A 15,490-nucleotide genomic window follows, 5' to 3' on the forward strand; every position below is an offset into this window, starting at 1 on the left:
AGGCCTCATTTCTTTGTATCTTATATGCAGATCAAAGTACGAAATATGGTCAGACAAAACCCCTAGTTTCATGCCACCATTTAATACAAGTTATGTTTACTGGCTGAAATGAAAAAGAGACAGAAATGTTTGCCTATTTAAAATAAAGAAAAAAACAATAAAATAAAGGAAAGGAATATTTATCCCTAAGAGCTGTAAATGTGTAGGCTTGGTTCTATTTTCTTTAACTGGTTTCCATGTATTTGATTCCCTCATACACTTCATCCAAGTGCAGATGCTATTCAACAGATTATAAAGTTTTGCTCTTCTGAGTAATCTGATGCAGAAATCCATTCTAAGCATTTTTTCTAAGTTTCATGAATGCAGTGATACCTCATTATAGAAAAAAAAAACTGTCTATGTATTTTATTATTTATTATTAAAGACTACTTTTTAAATATAAGCCCCTTATGAGATATTTGAAGAAGACATATATGTAAATGTGAGTAGTCTGTACCACTAAGCACTTTCCTTCTGGGAAGGTTAAGGTTAATATACTATCAACATTTGATCAGATGATGAATATTTATTGTGCATTATGACAATTTTACTTCTTCATCCATATAGAAGTTAACAAATGCCTTTGGGTTAAATGTGTATTTTAATATCTTCAATATTAGTCACTTTTTATTAAAAAGTAAATGCAAATTTTAAAATATACTACTAAATCTTGTTTTAATGTACTTGTAAAAGATTTGAGATGATGCTCTGTAAACACAGTAATGATCCAGAGATAAGAAAAATCTTTGCATGTATTTGTCACAATCCCTTGGTAACTAAGTCTATTACTTAGGAGTAGATTATCCAGTTTTCTTAATTCCTTCTTAACCTACTTATGTAGTCAGTTACTCAGTGAACAGGTCAAATAATTACATCATTTTTCTCATATTCTAAAATTATAAATTGTTCAACCTTTATGTACAGTGATGGCAGAAGGTGTACTTTGTATTCTGTGCTGAATTAGGGTTGAAATCAGCACATAGTGGCTTAATGGTGGTAATGGATTTGCACTGATCAAGCAGTCTTCCAATGATGAATGCGATTCATTTGTGAAATACTTGGCCAGTCTGCCCTCTGTGTGCATAATGTTAATGGACAACAAAGTATTCAATCCAAAACACCTTTAGCATTATGGTGTCACTAATTTAGCTTATCTGTATCAGCTTCATTGTTCTTGCTTCTACTTAGGTGCAAATGTTGCTCAGAAAAAATAATAATAATAAAGGGCAATGTATGATAATCATGTCTCCTTTTCCTTACATAAAAGACAGTTATCAAAAAAAAAATAATGGAACTTATCCCAAATGTGAGCCTGTACACAGAAAACTGAACTGCCTTCAGGTCTTATTGTCCCTAAGAGAGGTTCAATGTAAACAGATGTATTTGTGCATACATGCACATACAACTATAAATCCATTTTTAAAAGGAAAAAAGTTGAAATGTCTTTGAGCAGTGCTTTTTAAAAATGACTAGGAATTAACTGGACAAAAATAATATGATGGACATGAAGAAGCACCACCAAGATTCACCTTCAAGGAAGGCCTTGTTGCTCCAGCTGTGGCCAGGCAGCTTCTAGTTGTTCGTTCTCTCAGATACCACCTGAGTTGCAGAGTCCTGTCAGCCAATGTCACATCCTTTCCAGGGCAACCCACATTTACTGACTGATGAAGGGGTGTAGTATAAACACTCAGCCATCTTAACCTCACTTGAGACAACTCTCAAGGGTTATCCTAGCTCCAAGTTGTCCATGGGGCTGATTAAGGGTGTTATAGGGTTTACATCAGAGCTCTAGTCTTTCCTCTTCCCACTCCTGTCACCTCTGCCCTTCTATAGGTGTTAGTCTCGAGGGTATGGCTTAATAAACATGCTGCCTACAAAACTCAGCTTCAAAGTCTGCTTCCCAGAACCCAGACTGTGATTAAAAGAAGTTGAAGCAGCGGAACAGGAGTGAAGAAGGATAGGAATAATCTTCTTGTATGGTCAGGATCGTCTGTGTGAAGCTCTGCAGAAGAGCAGAGCAAGTACTGTCTTGCACAGCAGTGACTTGGTAGGAAGGAATTTTACAGGGATGGCTTTCAGCAGGGAAAACATCATCATTCTCCTGTAATTGCAAATTGTATAAATAATATAAAATTCTAAAGTGAATTAGCATAGCCATTAAGCGCATCCCTTGAATTGTACAGTAAAAGTGTGAACCTGACTCCTGATAGCTCACCACTGTGAGCAAGATTTGTTTTTATAACCGGATGGTTGCCAGAGCCAAGTTAGCATTCTGAAAAGAATGGATTGTACTTTAAAAGCAAGGAGGAAAAAGATGTCAAACACACTTTACATGCTTTGCAATTTTGTTCAAAGCTGCCTACGCTACAAAACATGTGTTATTGTTTTAGGCTAGCAATTTTATTTGAGATAAACACTGGGAAAACAGTAATAGCACATCAGGGTTTGCATTCCTGAGTTTTCACAAGTTCAATGAGAAGTCCTCCATGGCACTATTTTTTATTGCATTTTGGGTTTGGGGGTACATGTGAAGAATATGCAAGATTGTTGCATAGGTACACACACGGCAACGTGATTTGCTCCCTTCCTCCCCTTCACCTATATCTGGCATTTCTCCCCATGCTATCTCTCCCCAACTCCCCACCCCCCACTGTCACTCCCCTATTTCCCCCCAACAGACCCCAGTGTGTGATGCTGTCCCCACCGTGTCCAATAACATAGTATGTGGCAATAGAGGAAGTGGTCAACATCATTCCATCTCTTAATGCTGCTCTTAATCTGATAGATCTGGAATGTACATTAAGTTGACCAGAATGTCCTTTCATCTTTGCTGAGGTTCAAGGGCTTCTACTACTTAACAGGAAGGAAAATATGTAATATTGGTAAAAATATATTTTGAGATTCACTGGATTATGATAAAGAACACTGAGCAAGATGATTTTTCAAAGTGTGCTTAATAGTTTTAGAACAGGGCAGTGTGATATAAGAGGGAGATGAGATAAGTAGACAGAGGATGAGAAGAATCCACGGTCTTGCAGTCTCAAGGATATGGTGATTCAAGGGCATAAACGGAAAACGAGGTTATAAGAGAGGTCTCAGAAAAGATTGAAAAAGCATTCCTTCTGGTATTCCTCACTGAAAAATCTCCTCCTCATGCTAAAAATAAAAAATGAACAACTTGCCAGCAAGTGAAGAAGTTATCAGACAGAATAGTCTTGAAAGTTTATCTTGGACTAGTTCAGATGGAGTTGGAAAGAGTTTCAACAAATTTTTAAAAAGGTAACATCATATGAGAAATAGTATAAACAATAAATACAATTCAAAGTGCCTTCTGGAGCTCTGTGCATGCCTGAGTTCCTGTGCTGGCTTTGTCAAAACGTTATCTGTGTTACTCGAAATGGGATCTGCTAACTGGATTAACTCTAGGAACTACTTGTTACTATGCCGTAAGATAAAGGCGACAATTCAGAGTGCATCAAGAAACTTACATAGCAATTTTACAGAGTACCATTTACGTCTATTGCATTTAATAAAAGAGGAAGCTTGGGTGTTGGGTATCTTGTTTTTGTAATGCTTTGGTTTTATGGTATCTCACATACAATGGATTAGGAGAAAAAACTGCTCCTTCCTCAAGGTATGTTGAGAAGTACTGAGCAACATATGAAAAGCAGTTTGGGGAGAGGTGAGGTATGCTGCTTGCTGGTTTGATGTCATACCATCACAATATGCAAAGTGCTGAAAATCTGCCAACTTGGGCTCACTTAAGGCTGGTATGAGCTATTCTTTGTTGCCAGCATGTATTCATTCCCTCCCTCTTTCTCTCTCTCTCCTCCCCCCACCCCCCTTATTGTTGTGAAATAGCATTAAGCCAGTTCAGAGAATTTGGAATAAAAATATATGGGGACCAGTTAGGAGAGCAATATGGCTGCTGAATTGAGTAGGTACACTTTGTGTCTGCCTACTCTCTGACTCTGAACAAGAGCAATCTACAATTCAAGTTAAAATTCAAATTTACCAAATGAAGTCATGATATCTGTTACAATATGACTGGACCCAAAATATTATGCTCAGTGAAAAAAGCCAGACATGAAAGAACACATATTATATTATTTGATATAAAATGCCTAAAAAGACAAATATGTATGGACAGAAATACATTGACAATTGTCTAGGGCCAGGGTGGGAGTGAAAAATGACTGTAAATAGAGAAGAAATTTCTTACTAAGGAGGTGGAAAGGTGGCAAAATTAGATTTCTATGATGGCTGTATAAGTCTGTAAATATCCTAAAAATTTTAGTGAACCGGGAGAAAAAAACTATTCATCCCTCAAAATAATTTGAGAAGTTACAACTAAGCCAGACTGATGCCAATTGAATTTTATACTTATAATAGGTACATTCATGGTATAACAATTACATTTCAAAAAAGCTGTTTTACAAAAATGTAATCCCTCCCAGTATAAATAGCAGTCATTTCTCAAGCAGCCTCCAAAATTTTTAAATGAGTGGGAAACTTTAAGCAATCAATACGAATCACAGGATACTCCTCAAATAAAAGTGGTATACTATACTGAGTGCCTTCCAGATATTCTCCCATTTAATCCTCATAAGAAATATATACACACTTATTTTTATTCTGTTGATAGTGAAGGGGCTATGGTCCAGAACAGGGGTGGCAATATACCAAATGCCACTAAGAAGGTAACTATGGAAGTTTAAATTCAAGATCATGTTGGTATATGTATATATATATGTATGTATATAATGAGTGACTATTATGTATATGTGTATAATGAGTTAATAATATTAGTGGATATAAGTTAATGTTGTTCTAATATTTATACATATATGTGGATATATTTTGAGCATATATAAAATACGTGTGTGTGTATATATATATATATATTAATATATATGTAGGCGTGTGTATCTATCTTTTCCACAAAACCTTCAATCTGTTTTGCAGAGGTAAAATAGACAGTCAGAAGACCCTATGCTCAGGTGACTTAAAAATATAATTTCCAAACCAGATTATGAAGTGAGTTTGTATGTATAACACTTATATGGATAGAGGTACCCATATTCTACTCATCTTTTATTAGCAATAATTTATGTTGAGAATATCCAAGACTGAGAAAGCCTCACTGCTTTGATAGCAATTAAAATTTTAAAATACCTTTCTTTTTACAAAGCTATGTAAATTGACTTACAGAGAAGTTACCAAACGTACATTTGTGAAAAAAAAAATTACTAATCTATGATCAGGACTTTGTATTTTTACCTTTTACCTACTTGATGAAATAAAACTTTGAAAATCATTTCTGTAAACATACCAGAACCTATTTTATACCATGATGATTCTTAACATTTCAGGTGATGTTGTTGTATCAATTTAAAAAGCAGCACCATGGAGACGCATTTGTTATTGTTAGAAATACATGTTTGCTTCACAGGTCAAGGGTAAAAATAAGAAAAGATTAATGTTACCGAAAAGGGACCATTCATCAGGTTTCTTACCTGCCAGTGGAGGATTATATTCCAAATCAAACCAAGAGTCAGTTTATGATTTCCATCTACGATGTCAGTACTTCCAATATTCACTAAATCAACCTGTTAAACAGAAGGGGAAAGTATTTGAAGGTAGGAGACCAAATGCCTAGTTGCAATAATAATAAAAATGTGATGGTAATAGCATTTAGCTATTTTCAGAGGCTAAGCATTACAGCTTTTCAGAAATAATCTAAAAATTAAACAAAATGCATTTGCAAAGCCACTTTCCATAACAAGCACCCCAAATATATTTGCTTTCATCGCATGAATGGAATACTGCATATTAAAGAGGCCAATTGGAGTATCTCCAAATAAAATGTATTACCAGTGATAACTCATAAAGGATGTCTAAAATTAAGATATACTTTCTAGTATAGATTAAAACTAAAAAAAAAAAAAAAAAAAAAAAAAAAAAAAAAAAAAAATCACCAGCGCTTCTGTCTAGCTCTGAGGAATGTCATTATAATTAAGGCTGACTGCATTTTAGTAAAATGCCTCTGCTTTAGAATGAATGTTAGGTCTCTAATAAAAAATAGAGCAAATTGCCAGGTCTCTTATCTCTGTCTAGAACTGTGTTTGGAAAGAAAATCTGGCAGTGTTTCATTTGCCTTAATCAAGGCAAATCTCTATCTCTCCTGTCCTTTCACACCCCTAACATGTTTAGGTGGAGTAAGGTTAAACACAAGCATCAGACAAAAAAGCATGTGAAAAGATGTTCAATATTGTTAGTCAGCAGAAGAATGCAAATTATAACCGCAATAATATATCACTGCACCTTTATCCTAATGGTCAAAATAAAAAACTAGTGCCATAAAATGCTGGTGAAGATGTGGAGAAACTGGATTACTTAACCCTTGCTAGTAGAAATGCAAATGATACAGCCACTTTGGAGAACAGTCTGGTCATTTCTCAGAAAACTGAATATGCAATATAGCAATCAGGCTCTTGGACATTTATGTCAAGGAAATGAAAACATATGTGTACACAAAATCCTGCGCAGTGTTCATACTACCTTTATTTGTAATAACCCAAACCTGGGAACCCAGATGCCCTCAAGGGTAGACAGTTAAATAAACCATGGTACAGCTACACCATAGAATAACACTCAACAATGAAAAGGAGCGAACTATTGATATATGCAGCAAATTGGATGAATTTCATGGGAATCATGCTAAGCGGGGAAATAACTATTCTCAAAGAATATAGCATACTATATGATTCTGTATCTCTAACAGTCTTGAAAAGACAAAGTTACAGAAATAGGGAACAGAGTGGCAGTCGCCAGAGGTCAGGAATGGTGGTAAGATGTGGGTTAGCTGAATGTTCTTCTAAAAGGGCAATATGAGGGATCCTTGTAATGATGGAACTCTTCTGCATATTGACTCTGATGGTGGATTTACAAACCTACACATGTGATAATGTTGCATAGAACTAAATATACACATATGCATGCACACATGCACACATGCACACAGACACATGAATATAAAGCTGGGGAAATCTGAATACTATTGGTGGATTTTATGAATGTTGACATCTTGGTCATGATATCATACTTTAGTTTTACAAGATGTTACTACATCGAAGGGGAGATTAATCAATCCATAAGAAGAAAGCATCATCATCTGCTTTTCATCCTGGGATTTCTCATATGGCAGTGTAGGAAAGAAATACCTCCATCAGGAAAAGCTACTATAAATTTATCAATTGATTCATTGATTCACTAACTCAAAAAATACTTTTTGGCTATAAGCCAGATGATGATGTAGTAAGAGGATGTAAAAGGAAAAATCTTCTGCTTTCATGAAACTTAACTGTAGTGACAGTGATAATCAGATAATATACCACTGAAGATTCAGGCAGTTAAACAGAGAATATGCATTTTTTATTTTTTTTTAAGAAACCGACTCACACTGTGGGAAGCACTGCTGGTAGATACATTTTGGCTCGCCATACATCTGACTCTGGGGAGACTTAGATCAAGTACTAGGCACTTCAATTTCAGCAACCCCTATCCATGGTCATAAGACTTGTCACTGTGTAAGCAGGAAGATGGTTCCTCCATTTCCTTATCCTCATAAAACATCTCATGAGGTCCAATTTCCACTATATTCAGGTACTGGGCTTGGACCTGATAAAGGAAAGTAAGGTACTACCTCTAATGTCAACAAGTTTGCAAGAGAAGCTCACATAATCAAGTATCCACCATTAGACACGCTCTAGCAATTCTACCCCTACATTTACAACCAAAATAATTCAAAGCAGTGACTCATATTTATAGACCAATGATCATAGTAGCATTATTCATAATAGCAAAAACGCGAAAACAATCAAATATCCACCTACAGATAAATGGATAAACAAAATGTGATATGTACATATAGCAGAGTATTTTCAGTCTTAAAAATGAATGAAATTCTGATACAAACTACAACATAAACGAATCTTGGAAACATATGCTAAGTGAAATAAGCAAGACATAAAATGACAAATATTTTATGCTTCTACTTATATGAGGCACCTAGAATAGTCAAATTCATAGAGAAAAAAATGCAAGTTATTAAAGACTAGGGGAGAGGAAAATTCGGAGTTATGGCTTAATGACTACTTGGGATGATGAAAACATTCTAGAGACAGATAGCAGTCATGCTTACCCAACAATGGGAATATACTTAAAGCCACGGAATTACACAGTAAAAATTAGAAAAAACAATACCTCAAACCCTATTTAGGGCAGTGTACCTGAATAGACAATTCTCAAAAGAAGACAAACCAATGTCCAGCACATGAATGAAATAATGTTGAACATCATTGATAATCAGAGAAATGCAAATCAAAACTACAATGAAATATTACCTCACACTATTAGAATGGCTGTCATCAAAAATACAAAAGATAAGTTATGGTGAACATGTGGAGAAAAAGGAATCTTTGCACACTGTTGGTGGAAATGTCAATTATTGTAGCCATTATGAAAAACAGTATGAAGTTTTCTCAAAAAAATTACAAATAAAACTACCATATGATTCAGGAATTCCATTGCTGGGTATATACTCCAAAAAAATGAAATCAAAACATCAAAGAGATAACTGCACTCCAATGTACACTGCAGTACTACTCACAACAGCCAATATAGGGAATCAACTTAAATGTCCATCAGTAAAGAAAGAAAATGCAGGTACACACCTACACACCTACACACCTACACACACACACACACACACACACACACACACACACACACACAGTGGGAATACTATTCAGCCTTAAAAAGCAGAGAATCCTGTCATTTGCAACAACATGAATGAATCTGGAGAACATTATATCAAGTGCCATAAGTCATGAACAGAAAGACAAACATTACATCATGTCACTTGTATATGAAATTTTAAAATGTTGAACTCATAGAACTGAGAGTAAAACAATGGTTAGCAAGGGCTAGAGCATTGGAGGAGGAGTGTTGGGGAGATGTTGGTCAAATGATACAAAATTTCACATAGATAAAAGGAATATATTTAAGAGATCTATTGTACAACATGCTGACTTTGGCTACTAACAATATTGTATTTTGAAAACTGCTAAGAGAATATGTTTTAAGTGCCCTTGCCCCAAAATGATAAACCTGTAAGTTAATGTATACATTCATTAATTTGATTGAAGCATTCCACAATGTCTAGATATTTTAGAAAATGTTGTACATAATATATACAATTTTTTGCCAATTAAAAATAAAATAAAAATGTTATAAGGTAAGCTTTACATTATTTGTGTTTTACCACAATAAAAAATAAGAAGTCATTGGAAAACACACATATGCATACAAAGCAGCCATAGATAATACCTCAATGAATGTTCATGGCTTTGTTCAAATAAAGTTTATCTATATCTACAGGAAAAACAATCAGGCAGGCAACTGTGTCACATAGAAGCCCAAGGGATAAGAAAAAGGAAGTAAGAGTGTGACAAGGTAAGCAAAGGACTTAAGATATATTCATGCATTTGCTATTAAATCTGTAAAGAAAAAATAGATTGGAATGAAGAAGTGTCACGTGGAAAAAGCATGTCAGAAAGAGTTCAGATGACTACGGGGTAATTGATTGGGAATTGGAAGTATTGTATTCAGGGACAATATGGCAGACAGCTACTGTTTTTAACTTTTATATTAGGTTCAGGGGTACATGTGCAGGTTTGTTATATAAGCTGTGTTTCATGGTTAATTACCCCGTAGTCACCTGAGCTCTTTCTGACATGCTTTCTCCACCTGACACTTTTATTTCAATCTATTTTTTCTTTGCAGTTTTAATCAATACCAAATACACGAATATGTGTCTTGCGCTCACCTTGTATACACATTATTTCATCACCTAGGTAATAAACATGTTAACTGATAGGTAGTTTTTCCGAACCTCTCACTTATCTCACCTTTTACTCTCAAGTAGGCCCCAGTGTCTGTTGTTCCCTCATTTGTATCCATGTGTTGTTATTAACTCCCACTCACAAGTGAGAACATGTGGTATTTGGTTTTCTGTTCCTGCATAAGTTTGCTAAGGATAAAGGCTCTAGCTGCATCCATGTTGCTGCAAAGAATGAAATCTCATTCTTTTGTATGGCTGGGTAGTACTCCACAGTATATACGTACCATATTTTCTTTATTCAGTTTGTCACTGATGGACATTTAGGTTGATTGCATGCCTTTGCTATTGAGAATAGTGCTGCAATGAACACTAATGTGCATGTGTCTTTATGGCAGAACAATTGATATCCCTTTAGGTATATACACCAAATAATGGGGTTGCTGGGTTGAATGGTATTTCTGTTTTAAGTCCTTTGAGGAATCACTACACTGCTTTCCACAATGGGTGAATTAATTTACATTCCCACCAGCAGTGCATAAGTGTTCCTTTTCTCCGTAATCTCTCCAGCATCTATTTTCACTTTTTAATAAAAGTCACTCTGACTGGTGTGAGATGGTGTCTCATTGTAGTTTTGATTTGCATTTCTCCAATAATTGGTGATACTGAGCTTTCTTTCATGTGCTTTCTAGCTGCCTGTATGTCTTCTTTTGAAAAGCGTTCATTTCCTTTGCCAACTTTTTAACGGGGGCTGTTTCTTGCTTGTAAATTAAGTTCCTTATAGATTCTGAATATTAGACCTGTTGGATAGTTAGTGAATATTTTCTTCCATTCTGTGACTTTAGACAGCTACTCTTATCACCTTTCAGCTAGTACCAATCACCCTTTCTTTCTAAAGTTCTTCTAGATCTATACTTGATCAAGTCATGTTATCACGAGAATTTTGTTGTTTTATTATTGTACTGTAACACAATCACCACCATTCTTTGCTATTCTTTATGCTGTTTTACATGTGTATGTGTTTGTGTGTGAGTATACGTGTGCTGGTAGATGTAAAATCCCACTTTTGTCATTTTATTTATGCCTACTCACAAAAACATTATCTTACACAAATGGCAAAGTGAGATCTCATATATGCCTCTCTCCTACTTTTTTTTTTACACAATTTTTCTTTTCCATTTTGCTTGCCCTTTTCTTCCCCTAACTTCCCCCCAATCTGATTCAATACAATCCTTTCTTTTATATTTTTCTCCCCATTCACATGATTGCTGTATATATTAAGGTGTGTGATTTTATACAAGTAAATCTATGTGGTTTTATATTCTACAAAGTCATGTTATGCAGATTATATTAAATATTGCTTTTATCATGCAATAATCACATTAATTCCTATACATACACATACATATTTCATAGTTCAGATGTATTATGTAATAGTTGGCAAGTCCTTCATTTAGTGAACATTCACTTTGTTTTTAGAGTTTTCATACATTTTGTTTTATGACTTTAAACAATGCAGAGATGGATTTTTTTTTTTTTTTTTGAGACGTGTCTTGCTCTGTCACCCAAACGGAAGAACAGTGGTATCATTTCAGCTCACTTAAACCTCTGCCTCCTGGGGCTCAAGTGGTCCTTCCACCTCAGCCTCAGTAGCTGGGACAATAGAGCACCACCATGTCCAGATAATTTTTGTATTTTTAGTAGAGATGGCGTTTCACCCATGTTGACCAGGCTGGTCTCAAACTCCTGGGTACAAGTGATTCACCTGCCTCAGCCTCCCAAAGTGGTAGGATTACAGGGATGAGTCACTGCAGGGAGCCAATATCTTATGCACACATTTTCAGATACTGATGCTTCTACCATTATAATAATTCACAGATTGTATCTACCAGATCAGTGTGTACACACACACACACACACACGCACACACACACACGCATCCTGCTCTAGTAGATACAGCTCTTTCTCTCTACATATATATATACACACACATATACACACGCATATACATACACACATATATAGGTAATTTTAGTGTTTCTACAAACCTTCCTAGAAACAATTTAGCATTTCATATTTTAACCAGAATGTGTAAGAGTAGGCTCTTCTCTCACCAGAGAATTTGTTTTGTTTTAGTTTCTACTTTTGTTAACAAAGTGAATATATCACTTTGTTAACTTTATTTCAATGATTCCTTGTGTATTTGAATATATTTTTGTATGACTGACTTATTACACTTCCCTCGGTTAATTGTCCGTTAATATATTTTGTTCATTTATTTCTATACAGTAGTTTTCTGTTCCTTCTTAAATTTTAAAAGCTTTTGGTAAATAAGAGCTAACATTTATAGAATGCTTACCACTTGCAAAATTTGATTATAAGTCATTTTTTGTAATTCAACAATCTTGTATTTTATTCAAAACACTGTCTCATAGATTTAGGATTTGATTTTGTCTTTTGACTATTAGTACAGAGGTTAATCTGACATCACAAAAGGAATTGTGGAGTTTTATCTTTTCATATGCTTTGGAGTAGCTCAAAGTATATAAATTATTCTTTAAGTGTTAGGTTAAATTCATTTGTGAAGAATCCTAGTACACTTTCCAATGCTACATTACAAATCGTTCTGCTATAAGGACACGTGTACACGAATGTTCATTGCAGCACTGTTTACAATAGCAAAGACCTGGAACCAACCCAAATGCCCATCGACGATAGACTGGATAGGGAAAATGTGGCACATATACACCATGGAATATTATGCAGCCATCAGAAACGATGAGTTTGGGTCCTTTGTAGGGACATGGATGAACCTGGAAACCATCATTCTCAGCAAACTGACAGAAGAGCAGAAGATCAAACACCGCATGTTCTCACTCATAGGCGGGTGTTAAACAATGAGAACACATGGACACAGGGAGGGGAGCACTACACACTGGGGTCAGTTGGGGGGAAATAGGGGAGGGACGGTGGGGGGTGGGAAGCTGGGGAGAGATAGCAAGGGGAGAAATGCCAGATGTAGGTGATGGGGAGGAAGGCAGCAAATCACACTGCCACGTGTGTTCCTATGCAACAATTTTGCATGTTCTTCACATGTACCCCAAAACCTAAAATGCAATAAAATAAATAAATGGGAAAAAAAATAACCTATTAAATGTTTTATTAATTAGCCTGTTTAATTTTCCACTTATTCATATCTCAATTTTACTGATTTGTATTGTATTAGAAAATCATGTTTTCTGGAATTTTGCAGAATTGTTATAAAATTGCTTTAGTTTTGTCTTATTTTCTTCTGTATCTGCTGTTATGCATCTTTTCTCGTTTATCTTGTCTAGGTTTATTCTAACTTTTCTTTGTTATGGCTGGGATAAGGTTTATCTATTTTGTTAATCTTTTCAAGAGCCCGCTTTTGAATGGATTCTTACTCAGTATTCTATATTGAATGCAGTTTTTATTTTTGTTTCAATTTTTATAATTTCTTAAGATACATGCTTAATCCTTTTATTTCCATCTTTAAAAACACTTATGGCTATGCAGTTCTCTCTGAATACAAGTTTCACCATCCCTACATCATTAGAGTATGTATGAGTTAGATAAATTTTACCGAGCTCATCAACATTTTACATTGATGTGCATTTTACCAAGAGGGAAACAGAGTATCAAAGATAAATGAAGCTTCCACAAGGTCTGATTTAAAACTAGGTCTGGCTAGGATAGATTTCATTAATTACATCTAGTGAATTCTCCACAAAAAGCTTTAAGATCCTCTCTCTCCAAGTTAATAAACATTTCACACCAGGACGTAGACAAGGAATTTTATTTATTGTGGTTATGTTTTGTCTCTTGCTGTACATATCTTATTCAAACTACCAAGGAGTATAAGAAACAACACTAATTAATAACCATGAAGACTGTAGAGGAAGGAGTTATCTGTCATGCCTGAAAGGGTATTGTTTATGGTATTTTTATTACTATTGAATGCCTCACATTGACAGTCTGGTCTGTTTTGGCCAGGAATTCTCATAAGCTTTTTGCTGATATAATGCCGTATTTCTTACTATTAGCTGTAAGTCATGTTTTTCTGAATTCAGTACTATTTACTCTGAAATAATCATCACCCTGTCATACGATAACTCTTTTATATATTTTTTCTAATACACATTCCATAACTATGTTTTTCAAGAATTATCAATCCAATTTCTAAATAACTGAGTGATAAAAACAAATATTAAAACCTTTTAAGATTTGTGTTAAGTGAATGATTACAACTGTCCACTAAGCAAAACACAAAACATTGATGACATATGTTAATGTACGGGCCTACTGTGTGTGTATCAGCGTTGTGACAAACACTGTATGGCTGGAAATTAAATATTAGGGTCACTATGGTTACCCAAATTTCTGGTTTTCTGTTTTGCAGAATGAAAGCATCTGATACCATATGAATAGGTGTGAAAATTGATATTCTGTGTGAAAATTTAATAGCAGGCATTGAACTTTTGCAGAAATAAGTTAACCTAAGCATGACAATTGGCTCCTGTAGTTCCTGTCAACAGGTCTAAGATTTTACTCATCAAGTAACATCGGATGCTGTCTCAGAGTTTTACACTGTTATCTTTGGAAGTTGCTTTATTCAAATGTAATTTTGGAGAATAGAAAATCTCCATCGTTTGCTTTGACATAATAGAAACATTGTGACTCTAGTAGAATATTTAAAAGTGAACTCTTTAGAAACATCTCAAGTTAGAATAAGCAGGCTGCAAAAATTGCACATAGAAAACCTAATAATACATTAACTTATTCTTTAGAATAGTCTCACGCTGTCTATTTTAAAGGCATAGGACAAGAATTGAAGGGGGTCCCTTTTCTGTGTCCACACTAGGACTTAGAATATATAATTTTGTATAACTATATATTTAGTACTTCTAAGATTAATATATAATCATTTCAGGGAGCACTGTTACTTCCAGGTACTCTATCTCCAAAATGAGTTTGCTAACCACTGGACTTTGAGGAATAATTCTCTTCATTTTTTTATTCAAGAGAGGCAAAAATCCTCAATGTTTTGTTTTATTCCAGTTTCCTTATGGAGCATAGACATAATTTATAGCATTGCCAATAATATTTTCTTCAAGCAAAATTTAGATATCCCATGGTGGTTTCAGTAAAAGGATTTATACTTATTATATTGCTATATTCAAGATTTAAGAATACTTAAGAAAACCAAAGGGTTAAAGTAAACCTGAAATATGATGGTTTTCTGAAAGATTACTGACAGGAACAAGTTTGTGTTTTTAATTTACTTTACAGAAAGAAGAATAGCAGACTAAGGTTCATCAAACATAAAATAGTAAGACTTTGGAATGAGGACCAAAATAATTTCAATATCCAAGTCAAATAATGAAAATGGATGTTCTTAGGGTGGAGCAGGAGACAGAGAAGGAAAAATGACGAATAAAAGTGAGTTATATTCCTGTAAGACATATATGTATAAAATACATATATATAATACATATAGAATATATACCCTGAATCTACATATATACTTCA

General features: G+C 34.7%; 1 protein-coding gene across 10 annotated transcripts in view; it reads right to left on the reverse strand.

Annotated features, from left to right (window-relative positions):
* The window catches only part of DMD (dystrophin), a 2,282,798-nt gene that overhangs the window by 1,730,110 nt on the left and 537,198 nt on the right, over positions 1-15,490 (reverse strand). For all 10 annotated transcript variants that reach the window (XM_032285804.1, XM_032285805.1, XM_032285797.1 and 7 more), the window contains one exon: positions 5,556-5,648. Coding sequence is in view for 4 of the 10 variants with exons in the window: in XM_032285801.1 (XP_032141692.1) it covers positions 5,556-5,648 (93 nt within the window). In the remaining 6 variants the exon portion in view is untranslated. The remainder of the gene's footprint in view (positions 1-5,555; positions 5,649-15,490) is intronic.

The sequence above is a fragment of the Sapajus apella genome, unplaced genomic scaffold (genome assembly GCF_009761245.1).
Source record: "Sapajus apella isolate SASKATOON/1434 unplaced genomic scaffold, GSC_monkey_1.0 scaffold17, whole genome shotgun sequence".
NCBI lineage: Eukaryota > Metazoa > Chordata > Mammalia > Primates > Cebidae > Sapajus > Sapajus apella.